This window comes from Gymnoscopelus microlampas (assembly GCF_963454915.1).
Source record: "Gymnoscopelus microlampas genome assembly, chromosome: 19".
NCBI lineage: Eukaryota > Metazoa > Chordata > Actinopteri > Myctophiformes > Myctophidae > Gymnoscopelus > Gymnoscopelus microlampas.
Genome location: NC_139956.1, coordinates 19,017,385 through 19,033,690, shown reverse-complemented (window position 1 = coordinate 19,033,690; position 16,306 = coordinate 19,017,385). Strand labels below are relative to the sequence as shown.

General features: G+C 43.5%; 1 protein-coding gene across 1 annotated transcript in view; it reads left to right on the top strand.

The window, feature by feature from the left end:
• pcdh7b (protocadherin 7b) overlaps window positions 1-8,514 on the top strand; it is a 178,771-nt gene extending 170,257 nt beyond the window's left edge. Inside the window, 2 exon segments of the mRNA XM_084042503.1 lie at window positions 5,072-5,090; window positions 6,545-8,514. Coding sequence (XP_083898629.1) covers window positions 5,072-5,090; window positions 6,545-7,020 — 495 coding nt within the window. The 3' untranslated portion in view covers window positions 7,021-8,514.
• Window positions 8,515-16,306: the final 7,792 nt, after the last annotated feature.

The window sequence follows — 16,306 nt, the reverse complement described above, 5'->3', positions numbered from 1 at the left end:
TGACACTGTGTGTGAGAGAGAGAGAGAGAGAGAGGGAGGGAGAGAGAGAGAGATGAAGAGCGACAGAGAGGAGAAACAGACCGAGGGATTGAGAGAGAGAGGAGAGAGAGAGAGAGAGAGTGATGGGTCAACGTGCCCTGTAATGTCCACACAGTGTAAACAAAGGCACACCCAAGCATCCCAGCTCAGGCGCCGCATGCCAACCAAGACGCACCCCGCCCTCCATGCTGCTCCTATCAGCTAGGCTGCACACATACAGTGACAGGGGACAAATGACTGGTTGCATGGGCAAAGCAATAGACGCACAAACACGTGCGTTTGTGCGTGCGCACACACACACACACACACAACCCACTATCTTCCTACACAGAGTTACTTTTACTCACAGGTCAAATTCACACTCAGGATTTTGCTGTGTGTACGCTCCTTTATCACAGCGGCTGGCAAACGTCCATGTTCTTTTCCGCTGTGTAGCCGTAGAGAGATGTTTGAGTTAGCCGGTGGTGTGGGGGCCACGCTGCCGATTGGGCTCTGCCAGCAAAGCCCCAGGCCCATTTTTGGCATGCTGGCGAGCGAGCGTGCATACACAAACGCAAATCTTGTTTGGGGGGTCCCTGGCACAAAATATTTTCAGATGAGGGTCCGATGAGGGTCTAAATGCAATTCATTTGGGGGTCACTAACATGAAAAGGTTTTAGAACCACTGTTGAAAACAGAGCCCATTCTCCAGTGCTACACATGCACATGTGCACGCGCACGCGCACATGTGCACGCGCAGGCACAGGCACACACACACACACACACACACACACACACACACACACACACACACACACACACACACACACACACACACACACACAGCGTGTGGCCAGAAATATCTCCGAGCAGTGATGTAGTATACAGTTGCACGCCAGCATGGGGTCGGCCTGGCAGCGGTATTGGTGCAAGACTTTTGTCCGTATGTAATTATATCCCAGAGAAAAAGCTGCTGCCCTTCCTTTATTTTGCCCCCAGCCCCCCTCAACCTCGCTCTGCCAGCCACCCCGCTCCCCCCCCCCCCCCCCCGTCTGCTTCCGGAAGTGTCTTTTGATTCTGTTGAAAAAGAGGGTCGGGGGTCGGAGATGCGAGCATTATATTGCAGGCCAGACAGGCTCTGCTGAAAGCCCCACTCTTCCAGTGAGTGCTTTTTGACAGCGGTGGAAAATCACTAGTACATTCACTCAATTACTGTTACTTAAGTACAATTTTGAGGTGCTTTTACCTTACTTAACCTAAGATGATACTCTAGTCCACTACATCTCAGAGGCAAATATTGTTCAGTTTTCTACAATTATTTGACATATTTAGTTACTAGTTACTTCGCAAATTTAGATTATTATTACAAAATATACAAGCACTGTTTTATACAGAAAAATAGCCGATCCACAAACTCACAGCGACACATTGTGAGCTTGTAGGTCAGCTGTTTAAAAAAAAAGAAGATTTGAGTACTTTTACTTTTGGTGCCTTAAGTATATTTTGAGGCCAATGCCTTTGTACTTTTAAGTAAAATTCTGAATACAGGACTTTTACTTGTAACAAGAGTATTTTTTACATTGTGGTAATGCTACTTTTACTTAAGTAAAAACTTCCAGCAGTGGTTTTTGAGCAGGTTTCTGGCTCCATACTATACAGTATATCCCAACATCAGTCCCCCAAAGCCCCCGGGAGGATCCGAAGAGGCAGTGGGCCTCTTGTTCCCCGTCTGCCATGCGTCTTAACAGTGCAAAGTGACCCAGTTGTATTGTCTGGTGGATTATAGTGCAACGCTTGTGGGATATTTGTGAATATGTGACAAAAGTCGGCCGCAGCGCCATAGTGTGCGTGTGCTCTGAGGGCATTTCTTTGAAGATATACTCCTTCCACGTCCCGAATTCTGAATTGGGTCTCGGAAGGGCCCGTGGATATGTATTGAAGCAGCGACGGGGTCCTTTTCTCCACCGAGTGTGTTCGTTCATTCCCGCAGTTAACCCATTAAGACCTGGAACTGTGTCATTTTTAGATTTGAGCTAAAAAGCACTATTTTACACTTTGGGCTATTCAAAAATAGCAGATCTACAAGCTCATAGCGCGGCACCGAGTGCCGCGCTATGAGCTTGTAGATCTGCTATTTTTGAAAATTCGTGAAAATGTGTGCAAATCTTTGAATATATATATTTTTAAAGCGAACATTTTTAACTCAAATCATTGCTTCTGGGGGGTCCCTGCAACACAATATTTTGATGGGGGTCCGCGGCCATATACATATAATTTTGGGGGTCCTTGACATGAAAAAGATTGAGCACCACTGATATAGAAACATGCGTTTTTCAGAATACTGTTGAGATTTAGGAGACATGTAGAATCGGCTTCAGGTCTCAATGGGTTAAATGGCAGTTATTGTACTTTAATCCGCGGTTCTTGTCATTCCTCGGCTGTACACTGGGACTCATTAATTTGTCTTCCACCCTGGTAAGGCCCTACCCTTGCTATGACCTTTGTCTAAAAAGAGAACTCCCCCATCACAGTGTGATTATCACAAAAAAATGAAGCCCACCGGGGATTTTCTCCCTTATTTTTAAATAAAGTATGATAACATTTAAATGAAAGAATCCAATTAGGTTTTCCCTTTTTTCTTTTTTCTTTTTTAAACGGGAAGACCCTAATGTAGTTTTGCTCACATTATAGGACAAAATCCTCTCTCTGAGTTCAGAATTAGCTTAGCATTAGGCTTTGCTTATAACATTTTATTTTCTTTCCTTTTTTTCCACCCCCCCACTTAAACCCTCAGGTTACGGCAGCGTTAGCGCGGGCGCTATAGCTTGTTTGTCTGACTGGAATTAAGGGATAGTTGAATTTAAGTGCTTTTAAAGTAGATGTGTCGATGGACAGCCCTCGGGGGGAAGTGCTCCCTTTGAAGAGAAAGATAACAGGGAAAGCGGGTCATGAAGAAAGCATTTTCTCTTTGATATAGCAACCCAATTCATTAGCACAGTGGGAACCCTCTTCATTTTTTAGCAGGCCTGCGGAGTCAATGTACCATTCAGCTAGGAAATAACCAGAATGCATCCAACAGACACAACACCACGCAAGCGTGGTGAAACCCACTCTTAATATAGCTCTGAACGTGTAAAAACGAACACTCCAAAGATTTCGCTGTGTGTGTACAAAATTCCTTTTCTCTGTTGCTGTTGATCTATTTTTAGTATTTCATCTGGACTTCGGCCCATAATCCCAGAGACTGTCAAGCATTAGCCTCATACATATTCATAGTAACGCGAGCAGCAGCTGATAGTCCTGAAGGCTGTGGAGGGCTGAACTCTATCCCCATAAGACAGCCGTAGGAAGCAAGAGGTCCTCTCCCTTGACTAGTTGAAGGCGATCGGAGCAAGGCGCCGGGGCCAGCTGAGGTGGGTCTCTGCGTGCAAGAGTGCATCGCGGGTAGCCGATGGCTCGATTGTGGGCCGGAATGAGCGAGGCGGCTGTGTCTGTGGGAAGATTCGCTTGACTGTCTGACGTCTGTGGTCTAAGTCTAAAGCGACTAAGTACATTGACTCAAGCACTGTACTTAAGTACAATTTGGAGGTATTTTTCACTTTACTGGAGTATTTCCAATTTTAAGTACTTTTTCTTCTACTCCACTACATCTTAAAGACACATATTGTAATTTTACTCCACTTCCATAATTTGAAAACCTTAGTTACTAGTTACTTTGTAGATTTTGATTATTATTTCAAATGACCTAACCACTTGAGCCCTATATGCATTTCGACCATTTGGAAATAGCCGATCAGTCTTTCAAAATTTACTTGAGTAAAAGAAGTATTGGCACCAAAAGTAGAAAGTACTCATTAAGCAGAGTGCCCTGTTTCACATGTTTTCAAATGTATACAAATCTTTTGAAATAGCAGATCTACAAGTTCACAATGTGTTGCATCATGACGCATTGTGACCTTGTAGATCGGCTATTTTTAAATGGCCGAAATGTATGTATAGTATATATATACTTATTCAAATAATAATTGTAGTGGAGTAAAAGTACAATATTTGCCTTTGAGATGTAGTGGAAGTACTGAAAATTGGAAATACTCCAGTAAAGTAAAACAATACCTCAAAATTGTACTTAAGTACAGTACTTGAGTAAATGTTCTTAGTTACTTTACACCACTGGGCCTGATGGCTCAATTGTGGGATGGAATGAGTGAGTCAATCGGCGGCTGTGTCTGTGGGAAGACATCCGCTTGTCTGTCTGACGTCTGTTTCTATCAGCCTCAGCGTGAGAGCGAGGCAGAGACAAGGATGTCTCATCTTGCCTCGTTCCATACATTTACCATTCCACTCACCTCAGCTCGCATGTTAACTGTTGCCATGGCTTATCCCTGGGTGTGTGTGTGTGTGTGTGTGTGTGTGTGTGTGTGTGTGTGTGTGTGTGTGCGTGTGCGTGTGTGTTTTTTCTTTCTTTCTTTTTTTACATCTTCTCTTTCTTCAGCAATTTCTCAAACAAACCTCTCATATTGTCCGGGCTCCAATGAAATGTTTGTTGGACTGCATTCAGCTATTGAATTGCGACAGCTCCCTGCGGCGCAGACATAGGCGACATATTGACTGTTAATGATCTGTGGATGCTTTACGCTGGTGGTGATTAGTGACATTAGAATGGATTCCAATAGGTGTTTAGTAGAAAACGGATTCACAGCGGCAGCATAGGAATGGCACTCTCTCTTCAAGTAGTATAGCGAGGCTTTTGCTGAAAGGCGCTGGAGACAACAAGCAAATCGTTTTTTGGGGGACTGAACATTCCAATTAGGCAGAGCGTAGTCGATCTCTTATTCTGTTTCCCTCTTTCTTTTCTGTCCCTGTGTCAGCTGCATTGTCCTTAGCCATGCGTCTGCTCTGCATTAGTTTTGCACATTTTGGTGTTATTGTCGACATGTCTTTCAGTTATGGTTCCAATGCTGTTCCAAGATTTCTCATACAGTATTATTTTTTTGCTCTGGTACCCACAATGCAAAACACAAAGAATGATTTCTGTTCTATTCTTCTTTTACAGGAGAAAAAGAGCATTAAAAGTAAGATATGGTCCAAACTCTTTTATTTTATTTTGTTTTGTTTTAATTCTCTTTACGGGCAAAGGCAGCATGCTTGGCTTGGTTGTGCACCCACCCTCGCTCTTGCTTGTTTTGGTTTTCCCATACCTTTTCATCGGGGTCATGAGAAAAACGACATCTGACATGGCATCGCCAACATTACCTCCGCTAACCGTGGAACATCTAACACATGGGGTGTGTTCAGGGGCCGCGGGGTGGGCTCAATGTCGCTACGCGTCACTCGCAGGCTATACGGCAACGAATTTGGGCGTGCCGGCACTCGTGAAAACGATCATTGTTTACATGTAACAATGGATTAAATCTTTGTAGTTTCCAACGGTAGTCGCTGACAGTAGGGCTATCCGCTAGAATCTGTTGCATTGGAGTGGCCACCTTTAAGCACATAATGTACTTTCCAGAATAATACACTAGACATAGCTAATCTGAGGCCTGCGCCCAGCTAGGTAATTGCTTAAGACCCCTATTAGTGGATTTAAGAGGATATCAGGCCGTTTGAGCCGCATTGCGAAGCTATTAAGGGACTTAGATCAGACTGTGATTGCCATCTGTCAATCACTGGATAAAAGGAAGGAGGGGGAAAAAAGCAGGCTGATGCTGTGCTCTTGTCTCACAGACACGCTCACCTATGATTATAGAGTGCACACAGTATCCCCCACGCACACAGCAAGCCTATAACCGCACATGATTTTGACTTTTAAAGTCAAAACACAGTACCTCCTCTTTCCCTCCCTCCCTCCCTCCCTCTCTCCATCGCTCCCATAGCCTTCCTCTCCCTCCCCTTCGCTCCCAGTACAAACACATTTTGAAGCATGACATTTATCCGATTCACGCCACTGTTTACTTCTTTTTCTTTGTTGTCGTTGTTGTTTTTTTGTTGTTGTTGTTGTTTTTGATTACTTTGAGGCTGTTGATGTAGCCGACAGAGTCGTCTCATTCATTGTCTCTTGTTTTTCTTTTGTCATGTTGGTTGTGGATTCTTGCATGAATGCGAAAGCAATCTTAATATCGGTTCAATCTATAACCCAGATGATTCGCTATAGTGATACAATTCTAAACTTCTGCATCCATCGCATTGATGCAGACCACATCATAGTGGTTGCATCCTGTGTAACCACGGCAACCAAGCTCCATTGTTTGTCTGTACCCAAATTATCAACACCTAGATGTGTGCCATTAGATGTGGGGGGGGGGGGGGGGGGGGTGAATACCACAGACTCACACAATAGGGGAATTCATAGCAACCAATACACACACACACACACACACTCCCAGTATACCATAGTATTTTAGTCGAAGAGCTAAGAGTTTTTGTTTAGTTTGTTTCATTAATTTACTGTCCCGTTCTTGGCGAAACGATCGCTTGTCACTGAACTGTGTCTTTCTCTCCCTCTCTCTCTCTCTTGTGTTCTGCCCAGACTCCCGGCCCTTGCCTGACGTAGCCATGACCGGCAAGTGCACCCGGGAATGCGACGAGTACGGCCACTCGGACTCCTGCTGGATGCCGGTGCGCACGTCGCCCGAGCGGCGCCCATCCAAATCGACCACCACCCCCCAACAACCAAAGCTTTCCACCTTCATGAGCGGCAGCGGCGGCGGCAGCAGCAGCAGCGCCGAGCCGCCCGGCAGCCAGGAGACCCTCGCCATGGCCGCCATGGCCAACGGAGACCCCGCCGCCACCCACCACATGGGTGACCGCAACCGCAACCTGCTCAACAAGAAGATGGCCTCCTCCTCCTCCTCCTACGAGGGCTTCGGCTCGCCCGCCTACGGCTCGCCCGCGGGCGGGGAGGAGGTGCTGGGCCACCCCACCGAGGAGATCCCCCTGGCGCCCACCGGGGAGTACAAGCCCACCTCCTGCGGCACGCTGACAAGGCGGGAGGTCTACCTGTGAGCCGGGTGGGCCGGGTACTCCTGCTGCGCCGCAACACACACACATGGCATCATCATATAGTCGCTTTTACCCGCCACCACGACCCTCTCCAGACGCTCTTACCCACCCCCCTGATCCAAGCCAGACCCTCGACTCCCTCCAAACACTTTGATGATAGCTCTCTAGCGAGGACGCCGAGTGGACATATAAAACGTAGTACTTTTTTTGCTATAGTGCTAACTCCGGCACCTCTCCTGGCTAACGTAGGGGAGGGGGAGGCGGAGGAGGTCGGCGAGGGTATTTGAGGACGAGAAACATGGCTCCTCTGCTGGCTAGGCGGGCCCTCCACAAAACATTCTGCTGCCTGACAGTCACAACCTGTACAATAACCAACTCATTTTCCATAGAAATGCATGCATTGTACCATGTCCCCCCCCTGTCGCCCACATTAACACTAAAAACCCCCCATGAAGCCCCTGAAATATGACTCTGTACAAACGACGGACCGTTTTCTTTTTCCTGTTGTACTTTGCTTTTCTAGAAGTCCAACGTGTACCTATATACGGTGCGGATCGGCTCCTGATCGCAGCGTGTCCAATCTTTCTCTCTGGTCACTACGTGTGGCACCGGCAAACAATATACCACGGGCGCATTAGTGGTCTCAGCCGTACTGACCCTGATGGACTGTGTGTGCTTAAAGTTTCCCCCTAACAGGAGACCAAAACCCGACCACATTGAAGACTTGTGAAAGGCATCGCTTTGCTCCGCACACGCTCGGGAAAGACTTTAAACGGCGTGACCACAAAGCGGGGACGTGTCTCATCTTTTGGCCTCGCTCAGGGGAGGCTCTCGGACTCAACGGGGAGCCGGTGGATGTTTGCTACTGTGTGTCACGCAGGTTTACGCCACACGACTGGTGTCAAACCACGGACATTATGATGACTGACTCTACCGTACCAGTTTGTGTATATTCTATCCTTTTGTTCCTTAAACGTGATACAAATGAAAGGTCGGGCCACTGTACATAATGCATTGGACTAGGACCCACACACACACACACACACACACACACACACACACACACACACACACACACACACACAGACACATACAGACACACAGACACACAGTCATTCCCTTTGTCTCTATCAATCTTTTCTCATTCTCTCATTCTTTGTCCTGATTGGGGAGTTGGAGAGCAAAACCACTCGTAATGATAGACGTTCTTAGAGACACGACCAATCGGCACATTGCTTGCGGAAAAAAACGCATTACAAATGTGTGTACACGACATGGCCGTGCGTGCATACCTGGCTCACTTCACAATGCGCACACACACACACACACACACACACACACACACACACACACACACACACACACACACACACACACTCTGACATTATGATACTAGCCCGCTTTGCCTTGCACATTCATCAATAAAAATCACACACGCGCACACACACACACACACACACACACACACACACACACACACACACACACACACACACACACACACACACACACACACACACACACACACACACACACACACACACACACACACACACACACACACACACACACACACACACACACACACAGAGAGAGAGAGAGAAGCAGATTGCTGTTGGTAGCACTCCGACGCTAATGGGCTGAACAATCCTTGGGTATAAGGACAGTGTAATAACATGCTGAGACAAATTTTTTATAAAGAAAATATAAAACATTGGAATTGATTGAAATTGTAATGTGTGTATGGGCCATATGCAGCATATACAGTCGTGTGTCCATGGGCCATATAGAGTACGGTTATATACAGACAATAGGCTATAGAGCATTGTTATGAACAATCTATTCCCAAGGGAGCTGCGAGGCCAGCTTTTATACTGTTAAATACCTTTTTTATGTTGTGTGTTAGACTGAGCAATAAATACATTGGTCCCTCGGCCAACAACATCAACTTATTTTTTTTCCACACACACACACACGTAAGGCTTTTCAATGATTCCGAGCAATGCCCACACACACACACACACACAGCGATCGACCGCGTCCTTCAGCGTCAGCAGACATTGCATTTCACATCGCCCGGCAAAAAGGCATCCTCGAGCAAGAATGTAAGAATCAGCTCAATGGAGAACAATCAAAAACCCACCGTCTGGGATGTTCAGCTAGAGCTAGTGTTCATTTAGACGACAGGCTTAGATAATGGCGTTCGAGTGAAACCAAAGCTTCAGGTGGCTTTGAGGCATGGATGAAATATCCCTCTCCCTGCTCCCCCCATCCCTTTCTTCCTTTAAATGCATATCGTCTCTGTCGGGTGCAAACTTCATATGTCCAAAACTGTAACTTTTCGGGATTCAAATAAAAAAAAATATCAAAAGTAGCAGATCTGCAAGCTCGAAATGCGTCGCGAAGCGGCGCATTTCGAGCTTGCAGATCTGCTACTTTTGATACTTTTGTGTTTGAAGAAGGGCGTTAATTTACGAAAAAACACAAAAAGTAAATCAAAATGGAGATAAGAGGTGTCTTGCCCGACGCGACGATATACGCGTTCCGCGCAAAACTAGCTTTCTGGTGTAGAGTCTCGCTTTAAGTACACACATCGTTTTAAAAATGTCACCGGGTTAGTCGAGGTCGAACCATATGAATGTGATGTGTAAACAAACAAAGATGTCCATTCCAAAACGTTGAGAGCCGGCACTCACGGCCAACATACACACAGACACACTGACGTTCGTCGAGACGTTGTGCCTCTGTCCATGGCGAGCTGTCTTTTTCACAGCTGCAGAGGCACAGCGTCTCACGACGAAGCAAACAATATCAGATGCAATGTAAACTTTTCGTTTTTGTATGTTAGCAAAAACCCCTTTGGTTTGATCGGAGCTGCGGTTATTTTTTTTTCCTTCTCTGCAGTCCGGCAATCTGTAGTCTGTATAAGTACTACTCGTTGTTTGAAAGAAAGTGCTCCTATACTTAACAACTGTATACATAAATATGTACTTTTTATTGCACGTTTAAATGGGAACTTACTTCACTTACTGAGAAGGAAGACGACAAAAAAAATGCTGTAAAAGAAAATGTACAAAAAAAAAATCCTATCCCTGTATACATGAAGGTTCACCTTGTTGCTTGCTTTTGTTATACCTAAACAAACATTAGCCAGGTAGTACGACTTAGTAGACAAGTAGAGGGAGAAAGTTTTTTTTTCGACCATTGAAGACTTGTTTTTGTCTCATAGTTTGTCTTTGTCTCATATCGTTTGTCATTATCACATCTAATCCAACTTGTTTCACTCTTTCTTTTTTTGATCGAGCAAATCCAAATCATATGTATAAGGTTTCATTTAAGTCCAACTTACTCTATAAAGTGTGATTTTTGCAAAACTTTGTATCTGCATGTTTTTTCTTTTCGTTCCATCTCATGTTTCTTTTTTTTAACGACATACGTCACTTTTTTTATACAACAGTCAAACCCGTGGAAATGTATTGCGTGTTTTCCCTTTATTTTTTTCGTTATCTGGTGCCACTTTGTATATTTAGAGTGCTTCTGTAAAAAAGGAAAATCTACAACAACAAAAAAAACGGGGAAAAAAAGAAACAAAACCACAAGAACTAGAGTGAATGCAAAATATGCAATTGTGCCTTTTTATACCTATTGGTATGATTAAATGTTGGTTTGGAATGGTGCATAACCAATTATGCTGACATGCTTACAAAAAAAAAAGACAAAGACAGGGTGGCGCTTGAGAGCCAACTGAAACACATCATGCTGATTTGCATATCACAGGCGAAATCCCATGATGTCACGAGGCTTGTTGGAGGAAGACCAGTCAACTTGTCAATGAGCCTGAGTCTAATGCCCAAGCAGCTGCTGTGTGGGTTCAGTCACCCACTTAAACCCGTATTATATACTTAGTTGGCCCGTGGTCGACTAATGGCTCTTTTCCACAACAAGAACCAAGGGAACCGTGCCGTCGAAGCGTATTTCTCACGTTCTGGATTTATGCAGTGGTTCTCAACCTGTGGGTTGGGGGGCCCCCAGATGTCAGTGAAGTGACAATTTAAGGACTTTGAAGACCTTTTTTAATACCTAAAAAAAAAGAAAAAGACCATTATTGCATCAAGTCTTCTATCTTTAGGTATGCGGCCAAGTGCAAGCCTGGCTCAGGGAGTAGGACGCCCCTGCCATGCAGAGTCCCCAGGCACTTTGGATCTTTAACATCATGTCCTGTGTTTTCGAAATCATGGTCAAACATTGGCCAAATTGTCAAATAATATAAAAAAGAGGCAACAACTGTGAAAATAGCCTATCTACAAGCTCACAACGCCTCGCAACGCGAGGCGTTGTGAGCTTGTAGATAGGCTATTTTCACAATATTTATCTGTAGAACCGAGTCAATCAAAATGTAATGCCTCAACTCCTACATTCCAAGTGCTTATCAGAGTGGGGGGGAGGGGGGTCCCCAGTTCAATTACGATGGTTTTGGGGGGTTGCGGCCTGAAAAGGTTGAGAACCACTGCTTACTGCTTGGTTTCAGATAAGGTGGAAACCCAAACAAGAGAACCATCACAGAACGTCACAGGTAACGGAAGGTTCTGGGTTACCCTTTGTAGTCGGAAAGAGCCATGAGTTGACTGGGTCTGCTCCTTTCTTTCCCTCAACACCAAATCTCTTTGCCGAAAATAGCCAATCTACAAGCTGACGTGCGTCGTGTGACGCGTTGTAAGCTTCTAGATCTGCTATTTCCGCCCCAGAATAGGGACGCCCATAGGGTTGATGTGGTTAAGCGTGATGAAAGATCCATTCCTAGAATAGTGCATTCTGTTACCCAATGAGTACATTCAAAACCTGCTTATTGGTAGTAATAACGATGATTATAATGGATTTATTTTGTGCAGTGTCTCACTCATGTACATGTGTGACATCGGAGGTCAAAGTTAACCCTCTCTGTGCATGAATTCAGCTCCAAGGCCTGAGCGTATACCAGTGTGGAAAGATGGACTTAAAAAGCGCATGAGACATTTGACTGTTTGGAGACGAGGGCGCCTAGAGGTAAAATGCTAATGTGACAGTTATACCCAGGAAGATAGGAAGGGGGGGGGGAAGCTGCAAGGGAGAGAGACAGACAGAATACACACCTCAGGATACGTTACGAAGTACTCTTAGCTTTTACGCAAACACACAAGCTAGCACGCAACCACCCCCCCCCCCCCACACACACACACACACACACACACACACACACACTTAATGGTAAATTATGGATAGGTGGTGATAATGAGTTTAGTTCTACAGTATGATCACAAAATGACTAAACTTGCATTGCTAATACGATTTGACATGTGAATGTGAATCTAGAAAGTGACAAAATAATGCTGAACATTTTGTGACAAGGGTACTTTCCTTTTCACTGTGGTCCTTTTCACCAGACATCAGAACACTGCTAGACCACAATATCTTGGTTCAATCTAGTGGGTGTAAGCAATTGGCCATAGGTCAGGGCCATACGCCCTGCATTGTGTATCTGTATACTTGTTGCAGCCTGAGGTGTGTGTTCCGTCAATTCTCTTTCATTATTCGTATAGCATTCACAGTGTGTTATGAGATTTGTAATATTAACCATAAACTATTTGTCCTGCGACTTGGATGTTGATATAGAAATTGAGGAACAAGTTTATCATCATTTAATATGAGTCACTATGCACGCAGCTTAGCTGAACATGGCATAATGTATTGAACGCAAGTCCACTTCTATTTATGAGATATTTTACATAATTTAAGTTGCTTTTGTACAGGTTTCTGTAAATAAATTGCTTGTCATTTTTGTCTCTGCAGAAATTAAAATATAACATGATAAAACCAAAGTGCTCTCCCCTTGTGTCCATTTTAACTGGTATCTTTGTTATGGTAGTTTGTCTTTTATGTAGAGGTACCATTACTCATATTCATCATAGAGACACACTCCTCTGTATATGGGCCAGTGACAAAATGGGGTAGGCAACATCATGTTATTTGAAAAGACGTTTAAACTATTTTTTACCACGATTTACCTGAAAATGTAAAATAGTGTAACCACACACACACACACACACACACACACACACACACACACACACACACACACACACACACACACACACACACACACACACACACACATAAACACACTCACACACACTCACTTCCTTCCAGGTTTTTTTGTTGTGGTTTATGAGAACAAGCTGTGAAGAAGAACTTCTGGTATGAAAAACACACAGAATCATCATTTATTGTAGATTATCTCTCCATAACACATCAGAGCTAATGAACCTTTCTTTATTCAAGAATAAAGAGAATTCCGTCAAGTTTAGTGTTGTTGTGAAACCACCATGCCCATAGCCTGATGCTAATGCTAACCATGTCATAACATACTTTGTTTGTTTGCTTGTTTGAGTCCAGATACTTGACGAAAACCAACCAGGGGTTGTGAGAATGTTGTGTTAATGTTTTAAAGATACTTTAGTGCAACACTGTATTGTTGTAGTGCTGTTTATGAAGAAGTGTAATGCTAACTAAGCTAGCTAGCTGCTAGCCTTGGTTAGTGGAGGTAGCAAGCTGCTAGCCTTGATTAGCGAGGCAGCAGCATGGTGATTCTTTTAGGCTTAAATGAGACATTAAAAACATTCAGAGGAAGGTTGAAAAATGCTGAAATGGTCCATTAAGTATGCTTTACTGCAGTGGTTCTCAACCTTTTTATACAAAGACCCCACTTTACAGGAAAAAAATGTGGGGACCCCAAACTTGATTATTATAATGCCATTATATGTGAATATTTGAAAATATGTTGGGAGCTTGTAGATCTTGCTATTTTTTTTCTAAAGAAACCAAGATTGAGAACAGCTGCTTTTACGGCATGCTCTATGAACACAGAAACTGACAATTCATTCATTTAGTTATTTATTAAAGATGGGAATACAATTTTTTACACTATTGCACATTTTAGCTCACACAACGTTCTTTAAAAAATAATCTATTTGCCCTGAAAGTCCAGGGGACACATAAACCTGGCAAATGCAAACAGGGTTGTCATACTCAGTAGAAATGAAGTAATCATTCAGATTAGGGAGAGAGAGAGAGAGAGAAAATTGGGTTACTAGCATTCAAACTAGGGTCACTAGTGACTTTTTTTGGTCCCTAACATTCATCGAGCTCTGGACTTAGTAAATTTTCTTTTTTCACCATTGGGTCACTACCGAAACGAAAGTTGGTCACTACCGAAACGAAAGTTAAATCCTAAACAATCACTAAGTGTGGAGGCCAAAATCGTCCCCCCAAAAACCTGTTAGGAGTACGTTTCAGGCAATTTAGAGTTGATTGGTAGTACTTTGTAGTGACTTTTTTTTTTCACCACTGGGTCACTACCGAAACGAAAGTTTGTCACTACCGAAACGAAAGTTAAATCCATAAAAATCACAAAGTGTGTAGGCAAATATCGTCCCCCCAAAAACCTGTTAGGAGTACGTTTCAGGCAATTTAGAGTTGATTGGTAGTACTTTGTAGTGACTTTTTTTTTTCACCATTGGGTCACTACCGAAACGAAAGTTTGTCACTACCGAAACGAAAGTTAAATCCGAAAAAATCACAAAGTGTGGAGGCCAAAATCGTCCCCCCAAAAACCTGTCAGGAGTACGTTTCAGGCAATTTAAAGTTGATTGGTAGTACTTTGTAGTGACTTTTTTTTTTCACCATTGGGTCACTACCGAAACGAAAGTTTGTCACTACCGAAACGAAAGTTACATCCGAAAAAATCACAAAGTGTGGAGGCCAAAATCGCCCCCCCATAAACCTGTTAGGAGTACGTTTCAGGCAATTTAGAGTTGATTGGTAGTACTGGTATTGGTAGCAAATATCGTCCCCCCAAAAACCTGTTGGGAGTACGTTTCAGGCAATTTAGAGTTGATTGGTAGTACTTTGTAGTGACTTTTTTTTTTTGTCCCTAACATTCATCGAGCTCTGGACTTAGTATTTTTTCTTTTTTCACCATTGGGTCACTACCGAAACGAAAGTTGGTCACTACCGAAACGAAAGTTAAATCGGATTAGTGTGGAGGCCAAAATCGTCCCCCCAAAAACCTGTTAGGAGTACGTTTCAGGCAATTTAGAGTTGATTGGTAGTACTTTGTAGTGACTTTTTTTTTTTGTCCCTAACATTCATCGAGCTCTGGACTTAGTATTTTTTCTTTTTTCACCATTGGGTCACTACCGAAACGAAAGTTGGTCACTACCGAAACGAAAGTTAAATCTGAAAAAATCACTAAGTGTGGAGGCCAAAATCGTCCCCCCAAAAACCTGTTAGGAGTACGTTTCAGGCAATTTAGAGTTGGTAGTATTTTGTAGTGACTTTTTTTTTGGTCCCTAACATTCATCGAGCTCTGGACTTAGTAATTTTTTTTTCGTTTCGGTAGTGTCACCACTGTGTCACTACCGAAACGAAGTTAAATCCGAAAAAATGACTAAGTGTGGAGGCTATAATTGTTCCCCCAAAAACCTGTTAGGAGTACGTTTCAGGCAATTTAAAGTCGATTGGTAGTACTTTGTAGTGACTTTTTTTTTTTCGCCATTGGGTCACTACCGAAACTAAAGTTTGTCACTACCGAAACGAAAGTTAAATCCGAAAAGACACAATGGTGTCACTACCGAAACGAAGAAAAAAAATGTTCCCCCAAAAACCTGTTAGGAGTACGTTTCAGGCAATTTAAAGTTGATTGGTAGTGACTTTTTTTTTGGTCCCTAACATTCATCGAGCTCTGGACTTAGTAATTTTTTTTCCGTTTCGGTAGTGACACAATGGTGTCACTACCGAAACTAAAAAAAAATTGTTCCCCCAAAAACCTGTTAGGAGTACGTTTCAGGCAATTTAAAGTTGATTGGTAGTGACTTTTTTTTTGGTCCCTAACATTCATCGAGCTCTGGACTTAGTAATGTTTTTTTCCGTTTCGGTAGTGACACAATGGTGTCACTACCGAAACGAAAAAAAAAATGTTCCCCCAAAAACCTGTTAGGTGTACGTTTCAGGCAATTTAAAGTTGATTGGTAGTGACTTTTTTTTTGGTCCCTAACATTCATCGAGCTCTGGACTTAGTAATTTTTTTTCCGTTTCGGTAGTGACACTACCGAAACAAAAAAAAAAAAGGCGTCATTGGCACTAATGGCACACTTAAAATGGCCGTCAAAAGACGTCATTGGCACTCAATGAGTTAACAACTAACAGCCTCAAATCACTCTAAGATTTCCACATTGTTGACCTGACATTGTCATTT